The sequence below is a fragment of the Formica exsecta genome, unplaced genomic scaffold (assembly GCF_003651465.1).
Source record: "Formica exsecta isolate Colony F162 unplaced genomic scaffold, ASM365146v1 scaffold654, whole genome shotgun sequence".
Taxonomy (NCBI): Eukaryota; Metazoa; Arthropoda; class Insecta; order Hymenoptera; family Formicidae; genus Formica; species Formica exsecta.
This window is the reverse complement of record NW_021853416.1, coordinates 111,507-136,064: the sequence shown is the minus strand read 5'-3', so window position 1 is coordinate 136,064 and position 24,558 is coordinate 111,507. Positions and strand designations below refer to the sequence as shown.

General features: G+C 32.6%; 4 protein-coding genes across 10 annotated transcripts in view; 2 read left to right on the top strand and 2 right to left on the bottom strand.

The window, feature by feature from the left end:
* Positions 1-4,125: 4,125 nt before the first annotated feature.
* On the bottom strand, positions 4,126-15,867 carry LOC115242854 (general transcription factor 3C polypeptide 1). 3 transcript variants are annotated; one of them, XM_029819429.1, is made up of 15 exons: positions 15,634-15,867; positions 15,241-15,434; positions 13,939-14,830; positions 12,893-13,628; positions 11,817-12,675; positions 11,345-11,590; positions 10,989-11,264; positions 9,663-10,595; positions 8,201-9,209; positions 7,319-7,866; positions 6,705-7,201; positions 6,424-6,616; positions 6,055-6,151; positions 5,595-5,712; positions 4,126-5,055 (listed from the first exon to the last, which is right to left on the bottom strand). In XM_029819429.1, exons 1-15 carry the CDS (start codon positions 15,710-15,712, stop codon positions 5,016-5,018), a joined length of 6,717 nt encoding a protein of 2,238 aa, XP_029675289.1. In that variant the 5' UTR covers positions 15,713-15,867; the 3' UTR covers positions 4,126-5,015. The 3 variants fall into 3 exon arrangements, with proteins under 3 accessions (XP_029675289.1, XP_029675290.1, XP_029675291.1); XM_029819430.1 differs by having other exon boundaries at positions 4,126-5,052; XM_029819431.1 differs by lacking the exons at positions 15,241-15,434; positions 15,634-15,867 and having other exon boundaries at positions 4,994-5,055; positions 13,939-14,574; positions 14,699-14,830.
* A 56-nt stretch (positions 15,868-15,923) lies between these two features.
* On the top strand, positions 15,924-18,453 carry LOC115242856 (protein CNPPD1). Its single transcript, XM_029819435.1, has 5 exons — positions 15,924-16,182; positions 16,416-16,509; positions 16,697-16,902; positions 17,010-17,138; positions 17,541-18,453. The coding sequence occupies exons 1-5, from the start codon at positions 16,138-16,140 to the stop codon at positions 18,318-18,320; spliced, it is 1,254 nt and encodes a 417-aa protein (XP_029675295.1). The 5' UTR covers positions 15,924-16,137; the 3' UTR covers positions 18,321-18,453.
* LOC115242857 lies at positions 18,290-22,801 on the bottom strand. Of its 3 annotated transcripts, XM_029819436.1 has the most exons (7): positions 21,669-22,801; positions 21,330-21,455; positions 20,929-20,940; positions 20,335-20,376; positions 19,730-19,797; positions 19,464-19,667; positions 18,290-19,053 (listed from the first exon to the last, which is right to left on the bottom strand). In XM_029819436.1, exons 1-7 carry the CDS (start codon positions 21,994-21,996, stop codon positions 18,973-18,975), a joined length of 861 nt encoding a protein of 286 aa, XP_029675296.1. In that variant the 5' UTR covers positions 21,997-22,801; the 3' UTR covers positions 18,290-18,972. The 3 variants fall into 3 exon arrangements, with proteins under 3 accessions (XP_029675296.1, XP_029675297.1, XP_029675298.1); XM_029819437.1 differs by lacking the exon at positions 20,929-20,940 and having other exon boundaries at positions 21,669-22,800; XM_029819438.1 differs by lacking the exon at positions 20,929-20,940 and having other exon boundaries at positions 20,335-20,361; positions 21,669-22,800.
* Positions 22,802-23,844: 1,043 nt separating this feature from the next.
* The window catches only part of LOC115242849 (negative elongation factor E), a 9,340-nt gene continuing 8,626 nt past the window's right edge, over positions 23,845-24,558 (top strand). For all 3 annotated transcript variants that reach the window (XM_029819411.1, XM_029819412.1, XM_029819410.1), the window contains exon 1: positions 23,845-24,270. In XM_029819411.1, coding sequence (XP_029675271.1) covers positions 24,181-24,270 — 90 coding nt within the window. In that variant the 5' untranslated portion in view covers positions 23,845-24,180. The remainder of the gene's footprint in view (positions 24,271-24,558) is intronic.

The following is a 24,558-nucleotide window of genomic DNA, read 5'->3' as shown; positions in this document are numbered from 1 at the left end:
ATTCAATCTTCTCGTGCGAAGGAAAGGGATCTGATGCTCCTTCAACGTGTTCCACAATTGGATAACCGCGTTGATTGTGATCTGCCAACGATCGAAGGATTTCATCGATCTCACGCACGCGCCGTTTGCGTCGGTCACTCTGATCGACTTTAGGAAGTCGAGCGTTCGTTGCAAGAAACACATCTCGTACATACTACCCGTGAAAGCTTGACCAAAATCCTTAGTATTAGTCTTAGTTGATATAGATGAGTTCAGAATATCGAATAGCTGATCAAAAGTGTATACAAATTCCATCGTTCCAATCGTTTTCAGCGGAAACTCGCCAGACGCGATATGCGCGCTCAAACCTGCAGCCATGCTACTGCTAAATACTTGAACGGCATATTTGGTTTCCGTCTTTTGACGTTTACTCGGTTCGAGATGACCTACAGACAATTTAGGAATCAGCGGTAACCGCATTTGACTGTCACGCCTGAACAACAGTTCGATATCCGTCCAGGAGGCTCTCTTCTCGTGGAAGCGGAGTTCATAACTCATAAAGATGTTCCTGGTTGATCTTATCAAACGAGGGACATCAAAAATGTAAAATATTTTCTCGCCGTTTACCAGAAAGAATGAATGCTCCACGGAAATTCCTAATTGCCGCGATAATCGTAGAAATGTTGGCGCCGTGCCTGTAATCAAAGCGTGCACAGCCGCGCCGATGCTCTTTAATTTAATTATCGCCTGAAATATCAAATCTTTCATGATATTGGCACAACACGTGCTGCCATAGAAATAATAAGCGACAGGCTGTTCCCAGTCAGCGGTGAGGCTACGCGCCATTATCACTAGAGCCTTTCTCGCCAGCGTGCGCCGTTTCTCCACGCCGATATCATGGAAACCGATGATTCTGTCACGCGATAGATTGTAAAAGAGATACGGTCTCAATCGCATTTCGCTTATACACAGGCAGCAAAGTCTCTCTGTCGGTGGTAGCGACTTCATCTTCAAATGTAATGCGTTCAACACATTATCATTCAAGCCGGGGGGTATATCCCAGTTGCGGATATGTCTCCACAATTGACGTACAGTAGGCAACAGGCATAACGGCCGATAAAATCGATAGGCGCCCGAAGCTATGAGGAAAAACTCGAGCGCAGATTGCCTATCCGCAAAACTTTTTTTGGCCTTGCGTTTCTCGCGAGCGTTAATGAACGCAGATACTAATAAGGCGTAGTTACGCGGCAACAGATCTGCGCATGCTGCTTTAAACTGATCCACCTTCGCGCAATGATCTTCGTTTTCCACATAGAGCATTTTCGATCGCTTCGCGGCCTGGTTGTCGATATGAGTTTCGAAATTTTCTATTCGTCTCTTTTTTAAAAAGGAATCGATATATATCCACGCTTCCGGTGTCTGTGTTGAAATGTGCCAACGTCTTCTTTTTGGAGTTCTGTATAATGTATTAATGATTAAATTGACGTTTTTCCATATCTCGTTAAATATTCTACTATTAATGACTGAAGCAAATTGGCAAAATTCGTAATGTCTCATAATAATATAATTCGCAGATATCATAACAAATAATTCTCACCTGTCACCATTTTGTGGCGTTGTATGAACTGATACAGATACTGCTTTCGACGTCGTTGCCACTAAAGGATCCACAGACGTTAAATCTATGATATCTCTGTAAAAAAAAAAAGAGTAAATATGATTAATATAAATCATACTACATGAATCCATCTTTTAAAATTGTCACCAAATTTACCCGTTGTCGCATTCCGAAGATATTCGTGATGATGTCGGTGTTACCAAATCTGTGCATACTTCTTTGACGAGTTGTACTTCTGCCTTAGGGATATTTCTGCCAACAAAAGTATATTCCTCATAATATATTAATTTTTTTAAAACTTCTTATCACTGATAGATATTCGAGAATTTGTTTATACGAGTTCTCTTAGTAAAACGGATATAAATGAAGACATTTTGATAAATGATAATTATATGACAAGAAAGTGAGACTTGAGTGCTTTTGGCAATTACATATATTTAAATATACATTAATAAATATAAATAATAAAATAAAAACTAAGATTTGAACTTACTCATTATTGTTCTCTGACTTCTCTTTTAGCAACGTTGTCTGAACTGATGGTATATTTCTAACAAATTTTAAATATTCAAATTACTAAATATTCATGTAATCAGAACAATGATATTAGTATAAATAGAAAATTAAAACTTACCTATCCTCATACACTTGCTTTATAGATGCTCTTGGAAAAAGTACTTGCAGCGGTGAAATTATAGTTGTATCTCTATAATCAATAAATTGTATTATTTGATCAATAATTTTTATATGATCGATAAATAAAATCGTTACAATAATACAATAAATATCAGTTTTGCATAAAATATGTTTATTCTATATCTATTACAGAATATATATTTATCGGTCCCCTACATGTTCCTAAAGTTTTGACATTTAAATTGGGGACACCCTGTATAATTATATATGTTACATGCAGCAAAATGAACTGAAAATAGTTTATTATTTAGACTGTGTTTTGGAATTACTGCCAGTATATTGTCATTCTTATCCTACATTTGGTGAAACAAAGATAACATGCTGGCAGTATTGGCAGTAAATTCCGAAATACAGCCTTTATACTATTCTTATAACAAAAGAGAAACTCACCTTTCATCAGTTTTTATGGGATGTGTCAAACTCAATTGCGTCGACAAATTTGATGACAAGTTCCTAAATAAAAAAAAAAATTGGCTTATTAAATTATTGTCCTATTCTTGTAGCAAAAAACGAAAAAAAAAATTCAATGAGAGCTCACCTGGTTCTGCTCTCTGGCTTCAAAAATATTGTTACAAAAGAAATCGGTTGTAACAAGTCTGTAGATTTATTACTGAAAAACAATTACATTTTATCTTCTTAAATGTTTCTTGTATTGAATAATTTTTTTTGAAAATTATTTATGTGTCAAATATAATAAAATAATATAACTGAAAACAAAAGCATTTACTCACTTTCCTGTCTGTATTGGTTTCAAAAATATTGATGGCACAGCTTCTTTCTTAAGATAGATTCTTCCCTCTATATTTCGAAACATTTCTACTCGAAAATGCAAGTGACATAAACGATAGTATTGATTAGCATATTCTGGACCTATTGTCTCTAAGTCCATTCTATTGCATGCTTTAATCCATTCTAGCCATCTAAAAATTATACATAATTCTAATTTTGAATATAAATTTAAGATTATAATATAATATATTAAATGTATATATATACATAGAATATCAATTTGAAGATATAATTTACATACGACATATTTAAGTGTAACATAAACACAAAATCAGTCGTTTAAGAATTTATAATATTAAAAACACAAAGATTTTTGAATCCATATTATATTGGAGAACAATCAGATAAATATAAAATATGCACACACACCTTTCTCTTTCTTTTGGAAATCGAAAGAAATGTCGCTTTGCTATTTTTATATTCAACATACAACCTGGTGCAAAGCACCAACGAGTGCCAGTTTCATTCATCTTTTGGCAAGATTTTAATAATAATCACACTGTGCAATAGATTGTCCACTTAAAAACCTAGAATAAAAACAACAAATAACATATAGTTATCGTAAATGTAATACCAATTTCTCATGCCCTATTTCTGATATTGTTAATATAGTACAAGTATACTTCCATTTTTAAATATACAGCAGATAATAATACTCATAATATATCATTGGAAATTGATCCTTTGGAAATAGGAATAATTTGCAAATTATTTTGTTCATAAATAATATCAAATACAAAACTGTATTCTATTGTAATTTATATTAAAATCTATTTTTTTATGGAATATATTTTGATATATTTAATATATGTTTAATTATATACATATATATAACAGCATATAATAACAGCATATATATAACAGCATATAATTGCAAGATATATATAAGCTTTCTTTTTATGATAACTAATATAAGCTTTTCATGCTAAAATAAAAGATCAATTAAGGTATGCAAGATTATATTTCAGAAGTAAGAAATAGAGTATAGCACAAATACACAAAATAAATTTATGGACATTTAGTTTTGTCACTTTCTTAAAACATAATCGATATTGCGGGTGTTTTTCTTTCAATCATTAATTTATTCGTTATTGTTACAGCAAAAGAAATTCGATAAATTCTTATACAATCTCTTACAATCACAAAAAGAAATTCTACAGACAATTAAATACTTACGAAAACGGTAGAATGATAAATTGTATGTAAATACATATATGTGCGAGCATATAAACTCGTACGAAAACTTGAAACACATCAATATTTACATTCTCTAAATGTATTATTCTCTATATTACTTCTCTCAAACGTAACTTTTCAAAGATAAACGAAAAACGACGAAACAATCTGTCAGAGTCCGCCAAATTGAACCATGCGAAACGTAACAGGATCTAACACGCATGTCCAGTACATACTAGAGATTAAACAAGTGCATTTGGAACCCGACAAGAAAAAGATATCGCAAATATACACAAAAACATTTCTTTCTTCTTAGCGGAGTCAGTATGCGAATTTAGAAAACTTTATTCGTGATATTTCAATATCAAAACTTTCTTTCGCATTTTTATATTTTTCCCCCTTATTATTTTCTTCTTTTACATTCAAAAAAGCCCTCGTATTTTTTTCAGAGCTCAAGGCCCTAAAAGTCAAATACGTACTTACGATCCTGCGTATATCTTATAGGTTTTCTAATCAACGACTATTTGTTGAACCGTAATTTTATACTTTTCATAGTAAAAAATATAATAATCACTAGATATTCAAATTTTTAAGAAAGAGAAATGAAAAAACCGAAAAATTAGGAGTCTCACATGATATACGTATTATTTTACATTATTAGACGATCGTAATAAACTGATCTAATTGGTTGGATCTGTATACGTACACTTCTAGCCAATTGTCGTTTGCACTGAATGCGCGGCAATTTCAGGATTGGTCATATTTCAAATTCGCATATGCGTCGATGCGTCAACCTGCTAAAAGATACTAATTTTAAAGAGCGCGTTCAGGAGACACAACCGTTGAGCATCGTCTTGTCAACACTCGACGTTGATTTGTTGGTTCTAAAAGTAAGAACCAATCACGTTTGATTGCTACTCAACGGTTGTCTCCTGAACGCACTCAAAATTTACTGCAATCAAAAAATTTTCTCTTTTGTCCGGACAATTTTATTTATATTGATTCCGATTAATCTTTATTTATATATATATTATACATCATATAACAACGAAAAGAAAGCTCAGATCAAAAAATGGTTCAGGACTTTTCGATTTGGATTGTTGTTTTGTATCTGATAGTATTGTCCATATGCGTTTGTTTAGTTACACCCAGTGTATATAACAAGAAATATGATATCTACGCAATATACAATACCAATTATAACAGTTAACATTTTATTATTTTATTTATTTCATTGCTATTTTATTAAGTAGCAAACTATGTATATATGTATGTATATATGTATATCTTTGATAGATTATTCTTTGTACTCTGTAAAATATATATGACTAATTACGGCATAAAATCAGTGCTGTACATCCTCGTACTCAAGAATATGCTGAATTTTATAATAGCATCTACAGCTGGCTCGAGTACTATCTCATCTTCAGCAAACCAACCAATGGTATCCGCAGCTTAAAAAAAGACAATATTAGTGAAAGGTACATTATAACAAATTGAACATCAATGAAAAAGATAGAATAAATCCTCTCAAAGAGTAAAAATTATAAAGTAACATTCTAATAGAAAATTGACTATACAGAATTGCATCTTGTTCTCTTATTTTTATTTAAAGAAATTAAAAATTTAATTTTTGAATTTTTAAATATAATAATAGTACTTATAGAAAAATAGATTATCACTTCGTTTTTAAATAAATATAAAAAAGCATATGACCAACATAACAGCTATTAAGTATTAGAAAGCAGAGAGTTTTCAATTTTCATAATAAAAGAAAAAGAGAGAAATTCACATACTTAGTTTATTAATTTGAATCGTAGGCGGCCGAGAAAATAGAGTGACGCGCGTTTTCTTCAAATGCTTACTCTCTAAACAACCCAATTTAATTAGTATCTGCAAAAAAATTACATACACTTTCACTGAAAATAAATCTATTGCATTAAACAATAGCTAACACATTATGTTAACGATAATATCTTTAAAAAAAACCATATTTTATATTTTAGGGATTGTGCATTATTATTTATCAAATATTTTTGTTATATAACACTTTATCAAATAGTTATTACATAAGATTTGTAGTATCTAGAGATCTTATATCTATATAAGATTTAAACAAAGAACAAGGCTTGTGAAAACAAATATGTAAACAATTAATAACGAACCTCGACTAGTTCCCGTGTATGAAAAGGTTGTAGGGCTGGAACAAATCTACTTTGCACCTTTGCCATAGTATGTCCGGGGTGAAGTAAACAATAACTGAGAACTGCACCTAACATTCGATCCAGCACTTTGCGATTCAATACACCGTCTATACGAATCCAAGGTTTTATCACCACTTTTATTTCCTCGGCCGTTCTAAAAGAAAGCGATTCTCATCAGTATTGTTTTTGAAGTTCTTTACATGCAAGAACTTTTTTCACTATTTTTTCTTCTTAATACATACGAGAAATCTAATTGCTGCGCGGATTTGTACACGTCCCTTTGCGGAAGTAAACACGTTCTTTGCTTATGCATTCTTTTTCTCGAACGTGTACTACTTCCTTCATTGATCTCGCTGTTTTCCTTCTTCTCTTCCTCCTCCTCCTTATTTAAGTCATTATCTTTCTCGTCTTTCTCCTCCTTGGCTTCTTGACTATGCGATGATGTTGATGGTATCGCATTATCTATTTCTGTATCTTCTCTATTCTGTTTTGCATTCATTTCAAGACTTGCCTCAGCTGTCTTTCCCTGTTGCATTGTAGCATATACACTGTCCTTAAACGGTACTACAGACTCCTGTTCAAGACGATATATCTTGTAGGAATGAATTAGCCAAGAATCCACATAACGATGATGAATGTAGCGTGGATTGGTGACACCAGAGCGCAAAAATATATGATTCTCCGTTAAAAGCGAAACAGCTTTGTACAAGTTCGTTCCTTGCTCATTGAAAAATTTATCCTAGACAAACAAAAAAACTAGTAACGCAAACTTGTAAAAAAATAAGTCAATAAAATAGATTTAGAAAAAGATTGCTAATTTTAAAGTAAAATAATTAATAGATTAAGACTCAATTACCAACAATTCTTGTGAACAAGTGCCGATTTCTTTCTTCTCTCGAACGAATTTGTACACTGCGTCGACGTATTTCCATTCGACCGGTATTTTGTTCTTCTTCGTTATTATCTCATCCTTATAATCTGTATAAGAGATACTATTCTTCGGGAAAATTGCAGTCCGATTCAGTTCGTTGAGAAGATCGTTTACAATATTGATCCTCAGTGGTATAAGTTGGCTGGGTACTGAGTAATTTCTGAAATTTTCAATTTCGTTTGACGACGCAGATGATGCTGCCGATGACATCTCCAAGTTGTAGAACATCTTGAAACTATTAACTACAAAATATTCGTGCGCGTGATGACTGTCGGCTACTGTGAGATTATTTAGCTCTTCTCTCATCCTCAACATAGCTATTCTCGTGTACTTCTTTTGAATGTCGTTTGTATCATCAAGCTTACTATAAGGACTAAAGCAGCTCGTTTCAGACGGCACATTCCTGATAATCTCGCTGACGCGTCGAGGAACCGCTGTCACATTGGTCGTCCTGCTCGGCTGCGTTGAAGAAGCTGGCAATTTACAGTAAAATGACATATTTACAATATTTTAGAATAGTCAACTTTAAAATTTTATGAAAAATTACAGTATGATCTAATGTTATGTATATGCTATATAGACTATAAATCTATAAGTCAATTTGTTTATTAAGAGTGCTGAAAAAAAAATTATTAGATTAAGTTAGGTTTTGTATATTTGTTACAACTAATTGTATAAATAAAAACAAATTTGTTATAAATAATCAGATTAGAGCATTTAAAATCATACAGGGACAGTAAATCTTTAATTTTATCTTTAATCTTTAACTAATATTTCTCTTTCTAAGAATAAGAATATGACACATACCTTCTTCCTTTACTTGCTCTTTTAATTCTCTCAATGGTTCAAGAGATTCGGGGGTATTCTTTGAAGATATCTCTTTGATGCTTTCAAGTTTCTCGCACAAATTTGATTCTTCGTCTTTTTCTAGATCCTCTATATCTGTCGAATTCTCGGAGTTTAGTCTTGCTTTCTTCAAGAACGATTCTTCATAGTCCATAGAATCATCTTCAACATCGATACATCTCTTTTTTGAACGATTTACATGAGTTTTTTTCTCATTTTGCTCATGGATACTGGAATGATTTTTTAGGCTTAACTGTCCAATGCTTTTGTCAACTGATCTGTTTTCTGTTACAATTTCATTTCGTATAGATTCTTTTCCTGGTTTTCTTCTATTACATTCCTCGTTCCTACGAGCGATTTTCGCCATTAGTTCTTCACAATCATCGTCTTCAATAACTCTTTTTCTTTTTGAAGAGTGGTCTCTCCATGTTTCCATTTCAGATTCGAAAAATCCAGCATTTTGAGCGTCAACGTTCTCAAACTTGAAGCGATAAAGCCTTGTCAAAATATCCTGATATCTTTGTGCAACCCTAAAGTAAGTCTCGTCCTTGCCTTGGTATCTTGCGTCCAACATAATGATCTGTTCCGGCATCTCTATGTCAAAGTCGATTTGGTCGCGTCCTAGGAAATCATGCATCACGGTGACTATGCCGCAAGAAACTGGCAGAATCTCGGTACCATTCAACATTTCCTCCTGTCCCTGCAAAGGGAGAACATTCCTGTGCTCTGAATACCATTGCAACAATTTTGCAAAAACATCATAGGATTTCTTAAACGCTTCGTAAGGCCACTTGGTTTGGAGTTTGTGAATGTAATTGATGCTCAGTTGGTACTGTGAGCTGCTCATCGGCATATAATTGCCGAACTTTTTAATAGTCGCCAAGTGATGTTTCTTTACTGTCACCATCTGGTCTGATCTGATCTTGCTCATCGCTTGCCTTAGTAGAATCTCTGGGTACTGCTGGTATACCTTTAACAACAGAGATATATTAATGAGTATTGATCAAAAATTTTTATTTTTTCTTATGGTATAATTAAAAAATATTTTATTGTTATTGTTATTGTTAATTTTATTTTATTGTTAATGTGACCATTCCAAAAGCTTAGAAGCAAAGACATATAAGATCGATACAAGTATTAATTATATGTATGTTGCAAGTACTAAGTAAATTATATATAAAAATGAGTGATAAATGTTACAAAAAAAAAAAGAATAAAAAGGAAAATGATACTAAAACAAAATAAATTTACCAATTAACGCCTGTAGATTAAATAAATTAAAAAATTAAAAGTTCTTAACAAATCAGATGTAGCTTCTCATCGAGCATTTAATCAACAATTTAATTATAGTTTAATGTCCAAGATAAATAAGCTTTATGTATATTATGCTTCATAGAGTATCTTTTATATTAATCAGCCATACCTTGAAGAGTTGATAAGCCCAGCAGCGTCTATCCTTCCCACAACACATGGAACTATGTATGACAGAATTGATGGTCGCTGCATGGATATCATTTGTACTTCGCACATCCTTTGTAAAGCCCTGATTATGATGCGGCTTTGCTGGATAGACCACTTCGAAAAGAAGATTAAACTCCTGCGCGGTCTTCGGCATTGCCAAATGCTTCTTCGGCTTAATCTCCGCGATGTCGTAATACTTCTTGATGATATAGCCGACGAGCTCCTTGAAGATCTCCGTGACCCGTTTCTCGTATTCCGCTGAACTCGTGCACTCATTTTTCAGTTTATCCATCGTGCCACCGTACCGCCTGTCGACGAAAGGATCCTGCTTAATCTCCTCGACGCCTAGCGCAACGCTATTCACCGTGCGCGGCTGCTTCAGCATATACATCAATCGGCGTTGACAAGCGCGGGAGGTTTTGTTGTACGAGTTATAGGAGAATGTGCGCAAGACATCACGCACCGTTGTGAAACCAATGACCTGCTTGCGTGAATTCGATGATAAATACGTTGTTGCCACCTTACACACCAGCAGAATGTTATCCTCGTGCGATTCCCAGTCCACACGTAATTTGTGCATCCGCTGCATCGCTCGATAATCGTCCTCGTCGTACTTAAGACGCGGCCGACCGCTTTTTTTGCGCGGCATCACTCGTCGTACAAAAGATTTTTGCTTGGTCGGTTGTTGTGACGGCAAGGCCTCGTTCTTTCGCCCGCCACTGCTGAGGTGATCGTACACTTTTTTCCGCAATTCGGTCGCATTGACAGTAGGCGGTGGCGGTCCAGAAACTTTCTTTAGACCATCATATTCCGTATACTTAACCGGCTTTGTCTGAATTTTTGAGAAATGCAAATCTCGTTGACCCGTGCTGGATTTTTCGTGATTTCTGGAGGACTGATAACGATTTACAATAAAGATATTTTATAATATCAATATATTATCACAATGTAGAAGAACGCTAATCGCAATACAGTCTAATATACTGAGGAATATATATTTTGGTATCATATAAATTCATAAATATAAAATTTATATTAAGAGATTTATCTGTACTAAATACAACTAAATAACAATTTTTTAATGATAATATCCATTACCTGCTATCAAAATAGCATTACAAATTATCTTTTTATATTAAATATATGTGCATAAGCGCGCATGCAATATTAATCTAAAGAATGTATAAAAATCTAAGAAATCAAAAACTTCAAGATATAAAAATGTTTTACTTTATCTTTTTATAGAACAATTATTTTTTTATCCCGCGTGACTTCTTCATTTGCTTACCTGTCGATTTGTAGAACTAATCGACCAATTCCAGTTACGTTTTAAATGTGCAAAGAAAGCTGAATCGATACCAGCAGCTCCTTTACGATCTCCGGGAACCGCACCTGTATCCATTTCCGCGGTCTGTTTCGGAGTGCGTGCTACAATCGCTTCTATCATAGCAGTCTTCTTGCTCAGATCCTCAAGTAAAATATCCTTACCGTGTACGGCCAATCTCCCCCCAAGTGGCGTATTAACACAAATAGTCCACATATCGTACCAGTATTTCTCAACGATCTGTAAAGATGCCCCAATTGCCTTACAAATTTCTAAACTTCTGTAACAATGATCAGTTACATGATCAGTATCAATAGTACCTGCATACGATCAAAGGAGTACTTAGTCACCGGATACATTTTGTCTTCGATCTTATGATAGCTCGGTGCCGAAGAGACCGTATCCATCAATTCCGTGCGTCGATTTAGATAGATGAATACTTGATCTTTATCTTTCAGTCGCTGTGGGCCGAACTGTACCAGACCGATGTAACACAATCTAGTAACGGTATCATGGATATTAAATATATATTTCCGCGCATGCAAGAGAGTGTTCCGTATTGTGACCTGAACATAAAAAACAAATTATAAAATAAGAGAACATTTTTAATAAACAAATTTGTATCGTAAAAGCCATTGTTCGAACTTTAACAAAATAGTTTGTCATCTTGATTTTGGAATCACTAGCTAGAATCGTAGTTAACTGTCCGAAACCGTTCATTAAAACTATTTTGTTTTTATTTTTGACGATACTGTATATTATATCCTTAAGTTTCCTCTCTTTCAAACTCACCGGAAGATTCTTAACAAGGTAATGCTTCCTAATCGGATGATTCAAGTAGTGCTCCAACTCGGGTATCGTAAAGGTGATGTTATGCACCTTAACGAAAATTGACAAAGGCAGTCCCAATAGAACGTCGCACATCAGCGCCCAACCCTCGGGCCATCCGCTGTGTTTAGGCAAAGGTGGAACAAACATCTTCCAGCCTACTTCGGTATTGTAAATGGTACTAAATTCCTGAACGAGATTATCATCAATTTCATAATCATTAGCTTTAAGAATTTCTATCTGCTCTTGCTGAGATAACTTTGGTATGCCAGGATGATCATATACTAAATAAAAGAGCAAAACGTGCATTGTCTGCATCCTGATGAACTTTGGACTGAGACCATATCGTTTGCCAGCTCTAGCATCATACTTGTAGATAGAAGACAACGTATTTTTAAATGTTGTCTTGTTAAGTTCTTGCAATTGCTCCTTAGAATCCGATGGCTTGTCCACTGTATTTTCTTTATTTTTATCCGCCGCTTTTTTTGCTAACTTTGCCTTTTGAGATGCTAACAAACAAAATTTGACTTTCGCTTGCTCGACGGCCGACTTAATCACGGTATGATCAGTATCGATATTTGGATCGCAAATAAACATCATGTTTTTTTCTCGTCCGTTCGCGCTCAAGGTCAACTTGATATTCTTCACCAAATTATCCTTAGCGAGTTTTTGCAGTAGCCTTATAAGAGATTTTTTGTCGATCTTAACGTCATAACCTTCTTTATCCTCTTCCTCACAAATCATTTTCATGAGTTTTGTTGTATCATCAATCACCTGGTGCTCCTTCACTGCCTCGATGATCATGTTGGCGCGCCTCAACAATCTGAACACAGTGATAAAAAATATTTAATAAATGATATGAAAGTATAGTAAAAAAATCTAAAATATATTTATTTCTAACAAATCATAAAAGAAATAATGTCTGAAAAAGTTTTTTGTAGTATATAAAGTTTATATTATTAAAAAATATAACTAAATTTATATTTGATAAAAATGAGATGATACTTTCTTAAATTTGTGTACTATTTGTATTTACATACCTATATGTAATATTAGACGTATTTTTCTCACTGTTCTGCACAACTTCCATAAAACCGAAGACTTCGCTGACTCCTGTCCCAATACGAACGGGCTTTTGCGCTGTCAGATTCGTCTTTATGCTATTATAAAACGACGTAGCCTTGGTATCATTCGCAATTTGCTGCATAGATGTAGATGAAACATTAGATTTCACTCTTTGTTTTTTCGCGTTAATATTGGAATTCTTCGTCTTTACTAATAAGAGCTGTGATGATGTGCGCTTGTATTTAGATTTAATTGTTGACAATTGGTACTTGTGCAAAATTCTGTTGATGGTATAATTTTTCAACTCTATGTCTTTTTTAATACGATCTATATCTTTATTTTCCTCTTCATTTTTACTAACAATCGGTGCATCAATATTGATTTGATCAACTTGATCCAATTCCTGATTTGTCTGATCATCTTCATGGTTTACAGAAGGCTTTCCATCTTTCACTTGCAAGGCCACTTCGCTTTTGAAATTCCCTTCATTCTTATTGGTGATTCTCTTGGTGAGCTCCTTAATCTTGTGTATTTCCTTGTTAAATTGCTTACTCATCTTACTGCCCTTCTCAAATTTCTTTGACACATATTTTGTAATTCTCTGTCGACCCATGTCGTTCATATATTTTGCAATAATTCCCATCTTTATCATATTTCTCAAGAATGTCCTAGATTGCAATTTGGTGAGACCCATCTGCTTTCCTAAATAAGCTAAAACAGGGATGATTTATTTACCATTTGTTAATTTTTGATCACTTAAAACTTAAAAGTTATTCGTGTCTCGACAAGAAAATAATTGTTATTCTTAATTTACTCCATAGTATTTATGCTTCATAAAAAATGCTACATTTTAAAAAAAGCTTCTTAATTTTGTAATGTTACAATGATTTCTAGAGAAAACATACACACAACACACACATGTAGATTTCAAATTACTGACATGTAAACTTCAAATACACAGATTTCAAATTAATATTTTGAACAGTAAGATTTTAAGATAATTACAAAAATTAGACTCTACCTTGAGATACACCTTCTAATCGACTCTCTTCGACAATAGCGTTTGCTTGTTTCAAATAAGGAACATTGACTTTATGTTTGGAAACATCCAGCTCAATGATATCTTCGTCGTCGTCCTTCTCATCCTTGTTCCATATATCTGCAATATCAACATCTGGATATAGCAGTTGTACCACTCTAATTTTCTTCTCCTTTGAAGGATCCTGTTTTTTTCGCCACTCGTTAGGCTCCGCGTTAGGATACAAAGTTCTATATGGCACACAAATGTCTGTCTTCACAATTTTTTGAAAGAAAGAAGTTTTAAACAACTTTTTGATAGAATTATCAATTCCAAGCTTTCTCCTAATCTCATCATACTCAGCTACACCATTTTCTTTAGATCTTAGAATGTCAAGCACCTGTTCCGCCAAGTAAATCATTTTTGGTTTTCGCTCTACATAAAAGCGTGGTAGATGCAGAAGGCTACCGCTACCACAATGGCCGGAGCTTTTCTGATGGTGAATTTGCTTTGTGATTAGTTTGTGATGTAACAGAAACTTTCGATGATAAAACAAAGTTTTTGGATCTTCTTTGAGTGCTGCTAAACTGAGTTTGCCTTGAGTAACTTCACCATGATAACGAGCTCTTCCCACTCTCTCTAAGAAGCAATAATGCATGATTGTCAGCTCCAATGTTGGACTCACATCGACACCCATCAAAGCCCGTGTCCTGATCAATTGAGATGCTACAATTACCAAACTTAGTCCATATTTTTCTGTTACCTCATCTAGATCTGCATTCTTCACATTATCTTTGATATCCTTTCTTGTATAATATGTAGAACAAGATCCTTTCACACCTGTCTTAGGATCTTGAATAGGACAATGGGGATAAATATCTGGTGGAACACTTGACTAAAAATACAAAAATAAAAAAAAATGTGAGAAAAAATTTTTTTAGAATTTGTTGTCTAAATTAGAAATTCACAAAAAATTGAGGGAAATTTTAAAATATAGTTTGATTTAACACTTTGAATTTATAGACTTATATAACTAAATCTCATAAAATAGACAACTTTTTACAATAAATCTTTTAAATCATTTAAAGTCTCTTATAAAGCTCAATTTAATTACAATACTACCTTGTCAAAAAATTGTTCAAATTGAATTCTTAAATATTTGTTTATTGAAACTATCTTTTTTATTAAACAATTAATGATTTTAATTAATTTAATTTAAGACTGGTCTCTTTAACATTTTATAAAACTATAAAATATGTTTTCTAAAACTATACATGTAAACATATATTAATTTAATATACTTACTGGCTCAAGTATAATGCCTAGGTCAGGATGCACAAATTCATAACGATCAAATATTACCAGTGGTTCTCTTGGCGTCTCTAATTTGTAAAATGAAAAGTCTTTCACCTTTCTAATTATTGACCATACCTGTTCCATGAAACACTTAGGCAATGGCAATGGATCATGAAATCTGTTTGCTAATCTCATCCATAATGCTAACGAGAAAAAAAACACCAAGACATGTAAAATGTTGAAAAAAATTATTCATAATGTAGATATAAAATTAAAAAATATAATAAAAATATAATAAAAATATTCAATTTTATTTATATTCAATTTTAATTATATACGATATTTTATACAATTATAAAAACTTTTGGAATAGAAAGTAATAAAAAGAGAATAATTGTTAACCTTGTAAAGTAATGCCATCTAATCCTTCCAAAGCAACCTCATCGATGATTGATTCCATTAAATTAAATGGATAAGTCATATTTATAATAAGTTATGTTTTGGCACGAGGCTGTTCGTTTTGATCATATTTTCAATGTTCGCACGCAGGAAGCCATTGCCGTATTGAGAGCTATCAGCTGTACAACTGTCAAACAACAGTCGATTGGTCCTTACCTTTAGATCCAGCCAATTAGTCTCCGCTATTTCAAGGCGACAATTCAACGATTGGTTCTGCTGAATCCATTTTTTTTATGTTTCCAACCTATATTATCGTAAGCACGAAGCACGTCAAGTACGTTACGCGGTTTGGAGATACAACTGACATATATTTTGGTTTTTTAAGAAATTTTACGTCTCTCTCATATTGATGAAGTAACTGCCTGAAACACACAATAGCATTTCTGGTTATTAAGTATCAAATATTACAAAGAAGTTTATGGTATATATAAACGCGAATACTTAACAATGACAAACAGCTGGCAAGACATAAATGGGCCAGTAAACTCAATGGTGAATACATACATATATGCAGCTTTATAAATATTTTCACATAGATATTTTTTTATGTATATTGTGGAATTTGTAGGAAAATTATCCATTTTTATCAAAAGCATTTTCATTAAAATTGAATAGCTTTTTGAAAAACATTTAAATTATTTGATAAAAACATATTATTGCGCGTTTTTCAGTATTATTCATTCACGAACTGAATTTTTTGATACATTCCACTTATTTTGTTACAGGATCTGGAACATAACGAGTTCTTGAAACGCATAAGAAAATCATTGTACTATTCTAAATTACCAAAAATTAACTGCCTAAGTTTACCAGTTACTGGTAAGTATAATATTGAATTGTAAAAGCTAGCATTATTATAATTTATTGGTCATATATGATATCTATATATTTGTATTTTATTTTGCTATATAATATTTGTTTTATAATATTATTATGTACAAAAATAAATTTAACATTATTAATTTAAAAAAGTAAGATTTACGAACTAATTTTTTTATGTTTTCAGAATTGGCAGCTGAGTTTTTTACAGAAGCAAAGAGTAGTCATACATTAGATAAACTCGATGTGGAGGAAGCAAGCAGAATATCTAGAAATGCGTGTGTTTCTCCTTGCTCGCTTGTATTAGCTCTGCTGTATATTGAAAGATTAAAGAACTGTAATCCAGAATATCTTCAACAAGTAGCACCATCTGAGTTATTCTTAGTCTCTTTGGTAATTATTTTTTTAGCATTACAATTATTACTTAAATCATAGATTTTAAAAATAATTTACATGGATATTACAACATTATTCAAATGGATTTTTATCAAAATTATCAGATGGTAGCCAGTAAATTTCTGCACGATGATGGCGAGGAGGACGAAGTTTTCAACAAAGAATGGGCAAATTCAGGACAAGTTACTATATCTCGGATGAATAAATTGGAAAAAGATTTTCTTGCTGCAATTGTAAGCACATATTGTCTTATATATTGTTTTCAAATTATGAAATATATTGTTACAAAATTATGGCTAAAATTAAATAAAACTGATTAAACCTTTCTATGGTATTGTAAAATTAGTTCTAATTAAATTTTGATTTAATCTTGATATATAAAATTTCTCTAATTTAATTCAATTTATGATTGTTTTTATGCGATAAAATTGAATTATCTATATTAAAGCGCGTTTTAATTAAATAAGTTTTTTGAAGTTATGTATTAAATATTAAATAAAAAATCAACAGATTACACACTATCCTCACTTATTCATATAATCAAACTTATCAATTTAATAAAAAAATTGTTTACTACAATCATATAATCATAATTAAAATATTTACTATTTATCAGAGGATTTTTTATGTCACAGAACTGGACGGTATTAGTACAGCAACAAGACTTTTGGGAAAAATTGCAACAACTAGAGAAAGATGTAGCGAATCGGGAAGTACAAAAGCGTGGATGGTGTTCGTATACAGAGTTGAATTGTCTGCTAAATTCTGTTCAACTGATTGCATTCGCGCAAACCCTGATAAACGTCTCCTCGATCTGCTTAGCAACCTATACCGTTGGTTTGGTAACTCTCGTAGGATCCACTCTGATTGCCCATTTCGTTGTACAAAGTTGTTTACCTGGAGCTTCGCTAAGTCCAGGACAATCTGCGAATCTGCAAACGAATTTCATGTCAACCGATTTAATTGATGTATCGATGAATACACGATCTCAGAAAATCAACAATAATCTTTCGATATCCGGCTCATTAATCCGGGACGAGAATGTTGATTATTCTGCCGAGACCGACGATGATGATAACGACATAGCTGGCTGGCAGTGGTGGCTCAATTCCATGATGACTTGGCTGCCCGAGTACTGCATCTTGGAGAACGATATCGAGTTCACAAATTCCACTAGGAGATTGCACATTACTAACGACAAATTCTTTAATTCGACGCAAGCTATAAAGATAAGGAAGATGGAAAAGATAGATAAGATGAAGGATTTTGCACCAGAAGACTATCGCCGCAATGTGAATTGGAAGGAAGCATTAGGAAACATTATAGTCTCAATCAGGCTGATAGTTGGAAACGGTCGGGCCAATTATATTATGAAAGTCGTTCATTCATCGATATCTTTAAATATTTACTATTAGCTTTCTGATAACGCTTTGCCTAAACAATCTCTTTCACATATAGACATATATCTGTATTTTTTGTACTAACTTTTTGTAACATAACGTTCGATACTAACGTGTTTTTCCAAATAAATATCCGATATTGCATACTACGAGAGAGAACATTATGTGTGTTTCTATCATCTAAAGGCATTAAATATTATATATTTATTTGATTTTACATGAAATAAATATACGAATGAGTGAACAAAAGGGTCAATATTCTTTTGGAAGCTGACATTAAAACTATTTTCTTTTTTCTAGTTTTATCTCTACATAAAAAGCAAAAAAGAAAGTTTCTTCTTTACTTACTTTTACTTAATAGATTCAGTGCTGGATTGAAATGCCAGCACAATACCATGCAAGAAATAAAAAATCTATTGTTATAATAGTTAAAAAAGAAAAATTATGATATTACACACACATACTTTATGTTCTTTACACAGCCTATAACATCCTATACATTTATATATTAAATACATTTGTTGGGACAAATTGTTATTGTGGCAGTTAAACATTAAAATTATAGAAGTCTATAGGCCTTTTTGACACAAAGTGCTTACTATAAGTGAGATGTTTAGTCCCATGTGTAAATTAACTTAATTCATTTCTCAATCGTTTTTCAAGCAATTCAGCTACTGCGGAAAAGCGCGGCTAGGGGTATAGGCGTCATACCAATGAGACATCCAATCGTAACTCCGATGACTCGGCCCTGTATTAAATGGAAAAATTACTGATATGAATTACATTATAAATAATTCCGCTAAATAAAAATTTATGCCAAATTCTAATTCTCTCGAAATTTCTTTGTGCAAGAATAGTTATCTGAATAACCCCCTGTCCTGTAACTGCTTTTCTTAAAATTTATAATGTAAACTTCTAAAATAGCAATATGAAAAAGTTCTTCAGGAGATACATTATACAGAATTTATTTCATGAATATATTATATATACAGGGTGCGGCATTTATAGTGACGCGGGCATATTTTTCGGAAACGAAGTGAGATATATATATATATATATATATTAATGTTATAATTTCAATAAACAAAATAAATTTTTGTATATCTATTGCTATACCCGAGAGTAATAATTTAATAATATATGACAAAGCAATCATACCAAGTTCGCTGCTATTCGTGTCCTAGGTAGATTCAATTGTGCTAATGTCAACTTGGGCGCTTTAAAGCCGACTTTCTGGGCGAATATCTCAACGTAATGCACTGACCCGATTCCAATGACATCAGATACCGTGTTGCCCAACGCGGCTGCTGCCATGGTCGAGATCGGAAACCTTCTGTTCAAGATCAGTTCGATTTGATCGCCCTGAAACATCGATCTTAAAAGTCGGCACGCAATAGAACAGTGAAAACCTATGAGATACATACAGCAACAATCATGATGAAGTTGTCAAGAAAACCAAATCCGACGAACGGAATTGCGTTCGCAAACGCGACTGCAAAAATACAATAATTGTTTAAGATTATTTGTATTTTCACCCGGAATTATTTATGAGAGAGATCTAAATTATTATATAAATGCAAAATTTTTGCATATTTTGCATTTAAAGCTTTATTAAAATAAGATTTCTTTCACTAAAACATAAAATCTTGTTAATTATTTTGCTCAAAATTTAATTTATGCTTTTAAATATTAAATTTAATTTATGCTTTTAAATATTAAATAATTGTGTAATAAGCTTCAATATCAGATACCAAAACTTATTTCAAAGATTCTGATATTTGTATTCAATTGTGATCTTAAAAATATATAAAATTATCAAATATTTACATACAAAAGGAATACAGCTTTTGAATAATATAAGTAATCATTGTGTTATCATATATATAACAGCTAATCTTTTTAAATGGAACAGCATTAATTAACATATCATGCAAGGGAGCAAGCACGAGATAGGTAAGAAACAAATGTAACTGATTGTTTACTTGCAAACATATAATTAAACAGCTATGACATGGAAGATAGTACGTACCTAGCATCAGATCTTTTGTAGTTGGTTCTGGAACGTTTTCAACTGCAATGAGAAAAAATACAATATAAATCTACAATTGTTCAACTAGAACTATAAGAAATATATAATTATTTAATAAAACTAGCAAGCACCACCAAATACTACAACAAGACGAATTTATTCTACTCTTCATATACAAAAATTATATATTTGAAGTGATGTATTCTTTGATGAAAATATTTCAAATAAGAAAGAAATTTTTTAAAGAAATTTTTAAATGGAAAAGGAAAACTGTTGAACAATTATTTCTAATAGTGTGTCATAGGGAAAATGAATACAGAAATAAGGAAAGGGTTTCACGACTACAGAATATCCTTAAACTTTTGCAAAAATATATAATCATTTTAGCGTAATAGAAGTACAAATCTGTCTATACATATAATGTGGAATAATTTTAAAATAATTTGAATAAACAGTTACTTCAGAAACACTCAGAAATTTTATGATATTCAGAAATAAAATGTGTGGAAGAAGAGAAAATTAATATAAACTGATTTCCACAGTAGAAAAACAGTTAAAAAAAAGGGGGAATCAGAGAAGTGTTCAAAATATTACCTAACTGTGGTACTGTGGTTGACCATGAAACATCCGAAAAATTGTGTCAGAATAGAAGAAATAGGCAAGAGGGTTAGTGTGATTAGAAAAAGAGAAAGAGAAGAGAAGAGAATGAGAGAATGAGGAAAGATCAACTTACAGAATAACATCCATGGAGATCGCATTGCAGGAAAAAGATTCCATTATATCCAAAGATAAATAACAGTCGAGGGTGTTAATTTTATTTTGCGACATCTATAGATGATAAATCTAAGTTAATGTTTGTAACACTTTATGAATGTAACAAAGACACCTCATCAAAGATATTGAAATAAAACTGCGCTTCTTTCTTCAACTTTTCTTTCCTTGACAAATAAAACAATAAAATATATGATTCAAATAATAAATAAGAATATTCTTACCATACTTGCGATTTAACCAATCATCTGGCATGGGACAGAAGGTTCCTGTAGGATCCACCTCGCCCAGCGATGGTATTTTGCTAGGTCTGCCAAGCTTACTCCTCCATCGGAAAGCTGCCAACTGACCTAGCAAAAAGGCAAAAACTTTATCAAATATACAAATAAAAAATCAATAATTTTATTAAATTATAATATATGTGCATACTGTTATAAATAATAAATATGAAATTCCATTAAAAGAAATTTTCTACTAAATCTTGATTCTCAAAATAAAATAAGTATTATATGTTAACAGTCAAACAGCACAAGTTTCTTACAGTTCATAAACAATGAGCTTACCTTTATAACCAGCTTTCTCCTCCTCTGATTTGCATTCATTCAATGCCACTAAAAACAGCTTACGCTCTTCTGAGGTGAGCTTCGAAGTCAGTTCCTTTGCTTGTTGGTTTGTCAGAGCTTCGATGATAGCGTCGGAAGAGATTGGAGTTTTTATGGAAGAGAACTTTTTACTTAGAATGTTAACGATGCATGACGTCAAGGACGTGGGGCAACATCGCGACAAGGCATTATTGCGATTATTAGAACAACGCAATTGTTTAATGTTGAGTTGTGCGACGTCCCTCAAAAGAAATCCTCGCCGACTAAAAGCTGTCATCAACACGCACATCTTGTCAAAATTCGAAAACTCAGACGCTTTAAATGAGAGGCGATTTATTCGTCGAATCGTGGAATATCTAGCGCGTTATCTTGAAAATTGTCTGGAACAAACCGCGGAATTAGGGAAAGGGTTCAAGGATCAAATGAGATCCAAGATCCAATGATATCGGACGGAGCTTCTTCGAAGTTCGAAGTTCGAAGTGGTGACGGTGACGTCAAACGCAAAGAAATTCGAACCCACGCGTAGTAATGATGGAAGGGACAAATCAGGATGAATTTTTGCGCACATGCGTAAATATGTAACTGATACATGTGTAAAGCCTGCGGCACACGGTACGATTTTGAATATTAGATCGCATGCGAGACATTTCGCTAGCAATTATAATGGCTATGCAACTTGAAATTTGAAATATTATGTGCTGCGTGTTGCTGTGCGTGCTAGCATGCTAGTTTATGGTAATAGGTTCGGTGCTATATTTCACTATGGTTTTGTTGCTAGCTGCAGACGATACTACGACAAAAACGCAAAAAATAAAAATAATAATAAATATAAAGACAAAAGTTATATATACATATATAAGTAATTATGTATTTTATTTATAATTATGGTGATATTAATTGAATATGTATATAATTAATTAAAAATGACAGATTTCCTAACCTAATAAAATTTAAAAAATTTTATTAATTCTTCCATAATAAATATCTTGAATCGTATCTTGACTAGATAAGCAATCATTGGCTATTATCTAGAGGATTTTTAGAGTCTTGAAGAATTTTGTTGAAATCTCTAGAAATCTTATAATTAAAATATTAACCCAACACGTAAAATAATCTACACGTGTGAAGTCAAAACTAGTAACACTCTTATAATTGGAACACGTAGAATACTTCGCTAAACAGTACACAACGAATCAATTAATAAAATCAGTAGGAAAAATCGTACCGTGTGCCGCAGGCTTTACTACTGAACTCTATACATATAGCAAGATCTATACATATAGTGGTGTCGACTATATATATATATTACATTTATACTATTATTTATTTATACCATTATTTATTTATTTATACTATTACATACATTTTTTTAAAGATTTTATTAGTTGTATTTTAAGAGACACACATTATGAAAAAATTAACTATATTCTTATTTGCTGTTACAGAAAAATTAAAAATTAAATAATTATTAATTATAGTGTATTAAAAATTAAGAATTAAATAATTATTAACTGTAATATTCTTTGCTGTCATTTTCAAAAAACAACGTTTGATTTCGCCGAACATTTTGCTTCGCCATTATATTCTTCCTTTACCTTGTACGTTCGGAAAATCGCTTAGGGCCAATTTCACCAAGTCCGGTTAGATTAACCGACTGTTAAAATTAGCAGGGTGGCCAACAGAAAATAGAGGTGAAGGAAAACCAAGCATTCTTATCATTTCAGTTGGAACCCTGCTAATTTTAACCGTCGGTTAATCTAACCGAGCTTGGTGAAATTGGCCCTTAATCCGGTGTTACCTCAGGCCAAGTTTCTACTTTCTTTGTCCTGATTGGTCAAATTTCAATCTCGAATCTTGAATCTCAATCTTCAATGCGTAGTCTGATACGGGCTTTAAGACGGTCTTGAAATAAGAACTGACTATGAATACCGGCCTTTACTGCTTAAGTTTTTTTATGTGCCCGGGCTCATAGCACAGTATATACAGTAGCGCAACTCTCTGTCGGCACCTTTGATGGCGCAGACGCTCGACGCTTAATGCTGCCATGTAAAGGTACCTTAACGCTACCATGTAAAGGTACCTTTACTGGCCAACTTACTTATTTTGCGCATGCGCACTCCGTTTTGGCCGACACAAAATCGGGAGAGTTGCGCTACTGTATATACTGTGCCCATAGAGTCATAGAGTTCAGTGGCTGAACGGCTGAAGGCTGAACGCGTCCAAAGACAACGCTTTTAGCGCATTTCCCGAAACCATTCATATATTCATTCCGTTTCAAGTGTAAAAAATTTTAAAGGATTGCGAGCAACACGACTACCTAGCTACTACCAGAAAGAGTTTTTAAAAATTCTTAAGTGTAGAAAGTTGTAGAAAGTAGAAAGAAAAAAAAGAAGAAAAGTGCAGATATAAAATAAATTTATAATTTTGGTATAAAGACGGACTCTTGAAGTATTTTATTTATTGTTGATATTACATGCAAAACATGGTATACTTGCACTTTCCGTCAAATTTAACGGAGGAAGAGCTGATGCTGCAGGCCAAGTACAACAAACTTAAGAGAAAGGTATATAGTGAGGTTATGTTTACTTTTTAAGTCAAACGTGAATGCGTAATATATGTGTGTATTTGTGTACAATTATTGTAATAAATTATAGCAGGAAGATCAAAGAAAAAAAATAGAAAACGACGAAATATGTTAAAGAATTAAAAATTAGTGATATTGTAGCAAGTAATAAAAAAAGCCTATGATAAGTTAGAGATATAAAAAGAAAGATAATGCACATGCTTTTCTTTATATATATATATATATATATATATATATATATATATATATCTTGGCTATGTTCGACTT

Coding starts and splice junctions, on each gene's coding strand:
- LOC115242854 (XM_029819429.1), bottom strand. CDS start 15,712: ATGACTTATCCATTTAATTTAATGGAATCAATCATCGATGAGGTTGCT. Junction 9,210..9,662: donor GGGCTTATCAACTCTTCAAG/GTATGGCTGATT, acceptor CTGTTGTTAAAG/GTATACCAGCAGTACCCAGA. Junction 6,152..6,423: donor ATACACGGGAACTAGTCGAG/GTTCGTTATTAA, acceptor ATTTTTTTGCAG/ATACTAATTAAATTGGGTTG.
- LOC115242856 (XM_029819435.1), top strand. CDS start 16,138: ATGACAAACAGCTGGCAAGACATAAATGGGCCAGTAAACTCAATG. Junction 16,903..17,009: donor AGTTATTCTTAGTCTCTTTG/GTAATTATTTTT, acceptor CAAAATTATCAG/ATGGTAGCCAGTAAATTTCT. Junction 17,139..17,540: donor AAGATTTTCTTGCTGCAATT/GTAAGCACATAT, acceptor TTTATGTCACAG/AACTGGACGGTATTAGTACA.
- LOC115242857 (XM_029819436.1), bottom strand. CDS start 21,996: ATGTGCGTGTTGATGACAGCTTTTAGTCGGCGAGGATTTCTTTTGAGG. Junction 21,456..21,668: donor GGAGAAAGCTGGTTATAAAG/GTAAGCTCATTG, acceptor CCTTTTTGCTAG/GTCAGTTGGCAGCTTTCCGA. Junction 19,668..19,729: donor ACTTCATCATGATTGTTGCT/GTATGTATCTCA, acceptor TCGATGTTTCAG/GGCGATCAAATCGAACTGAT.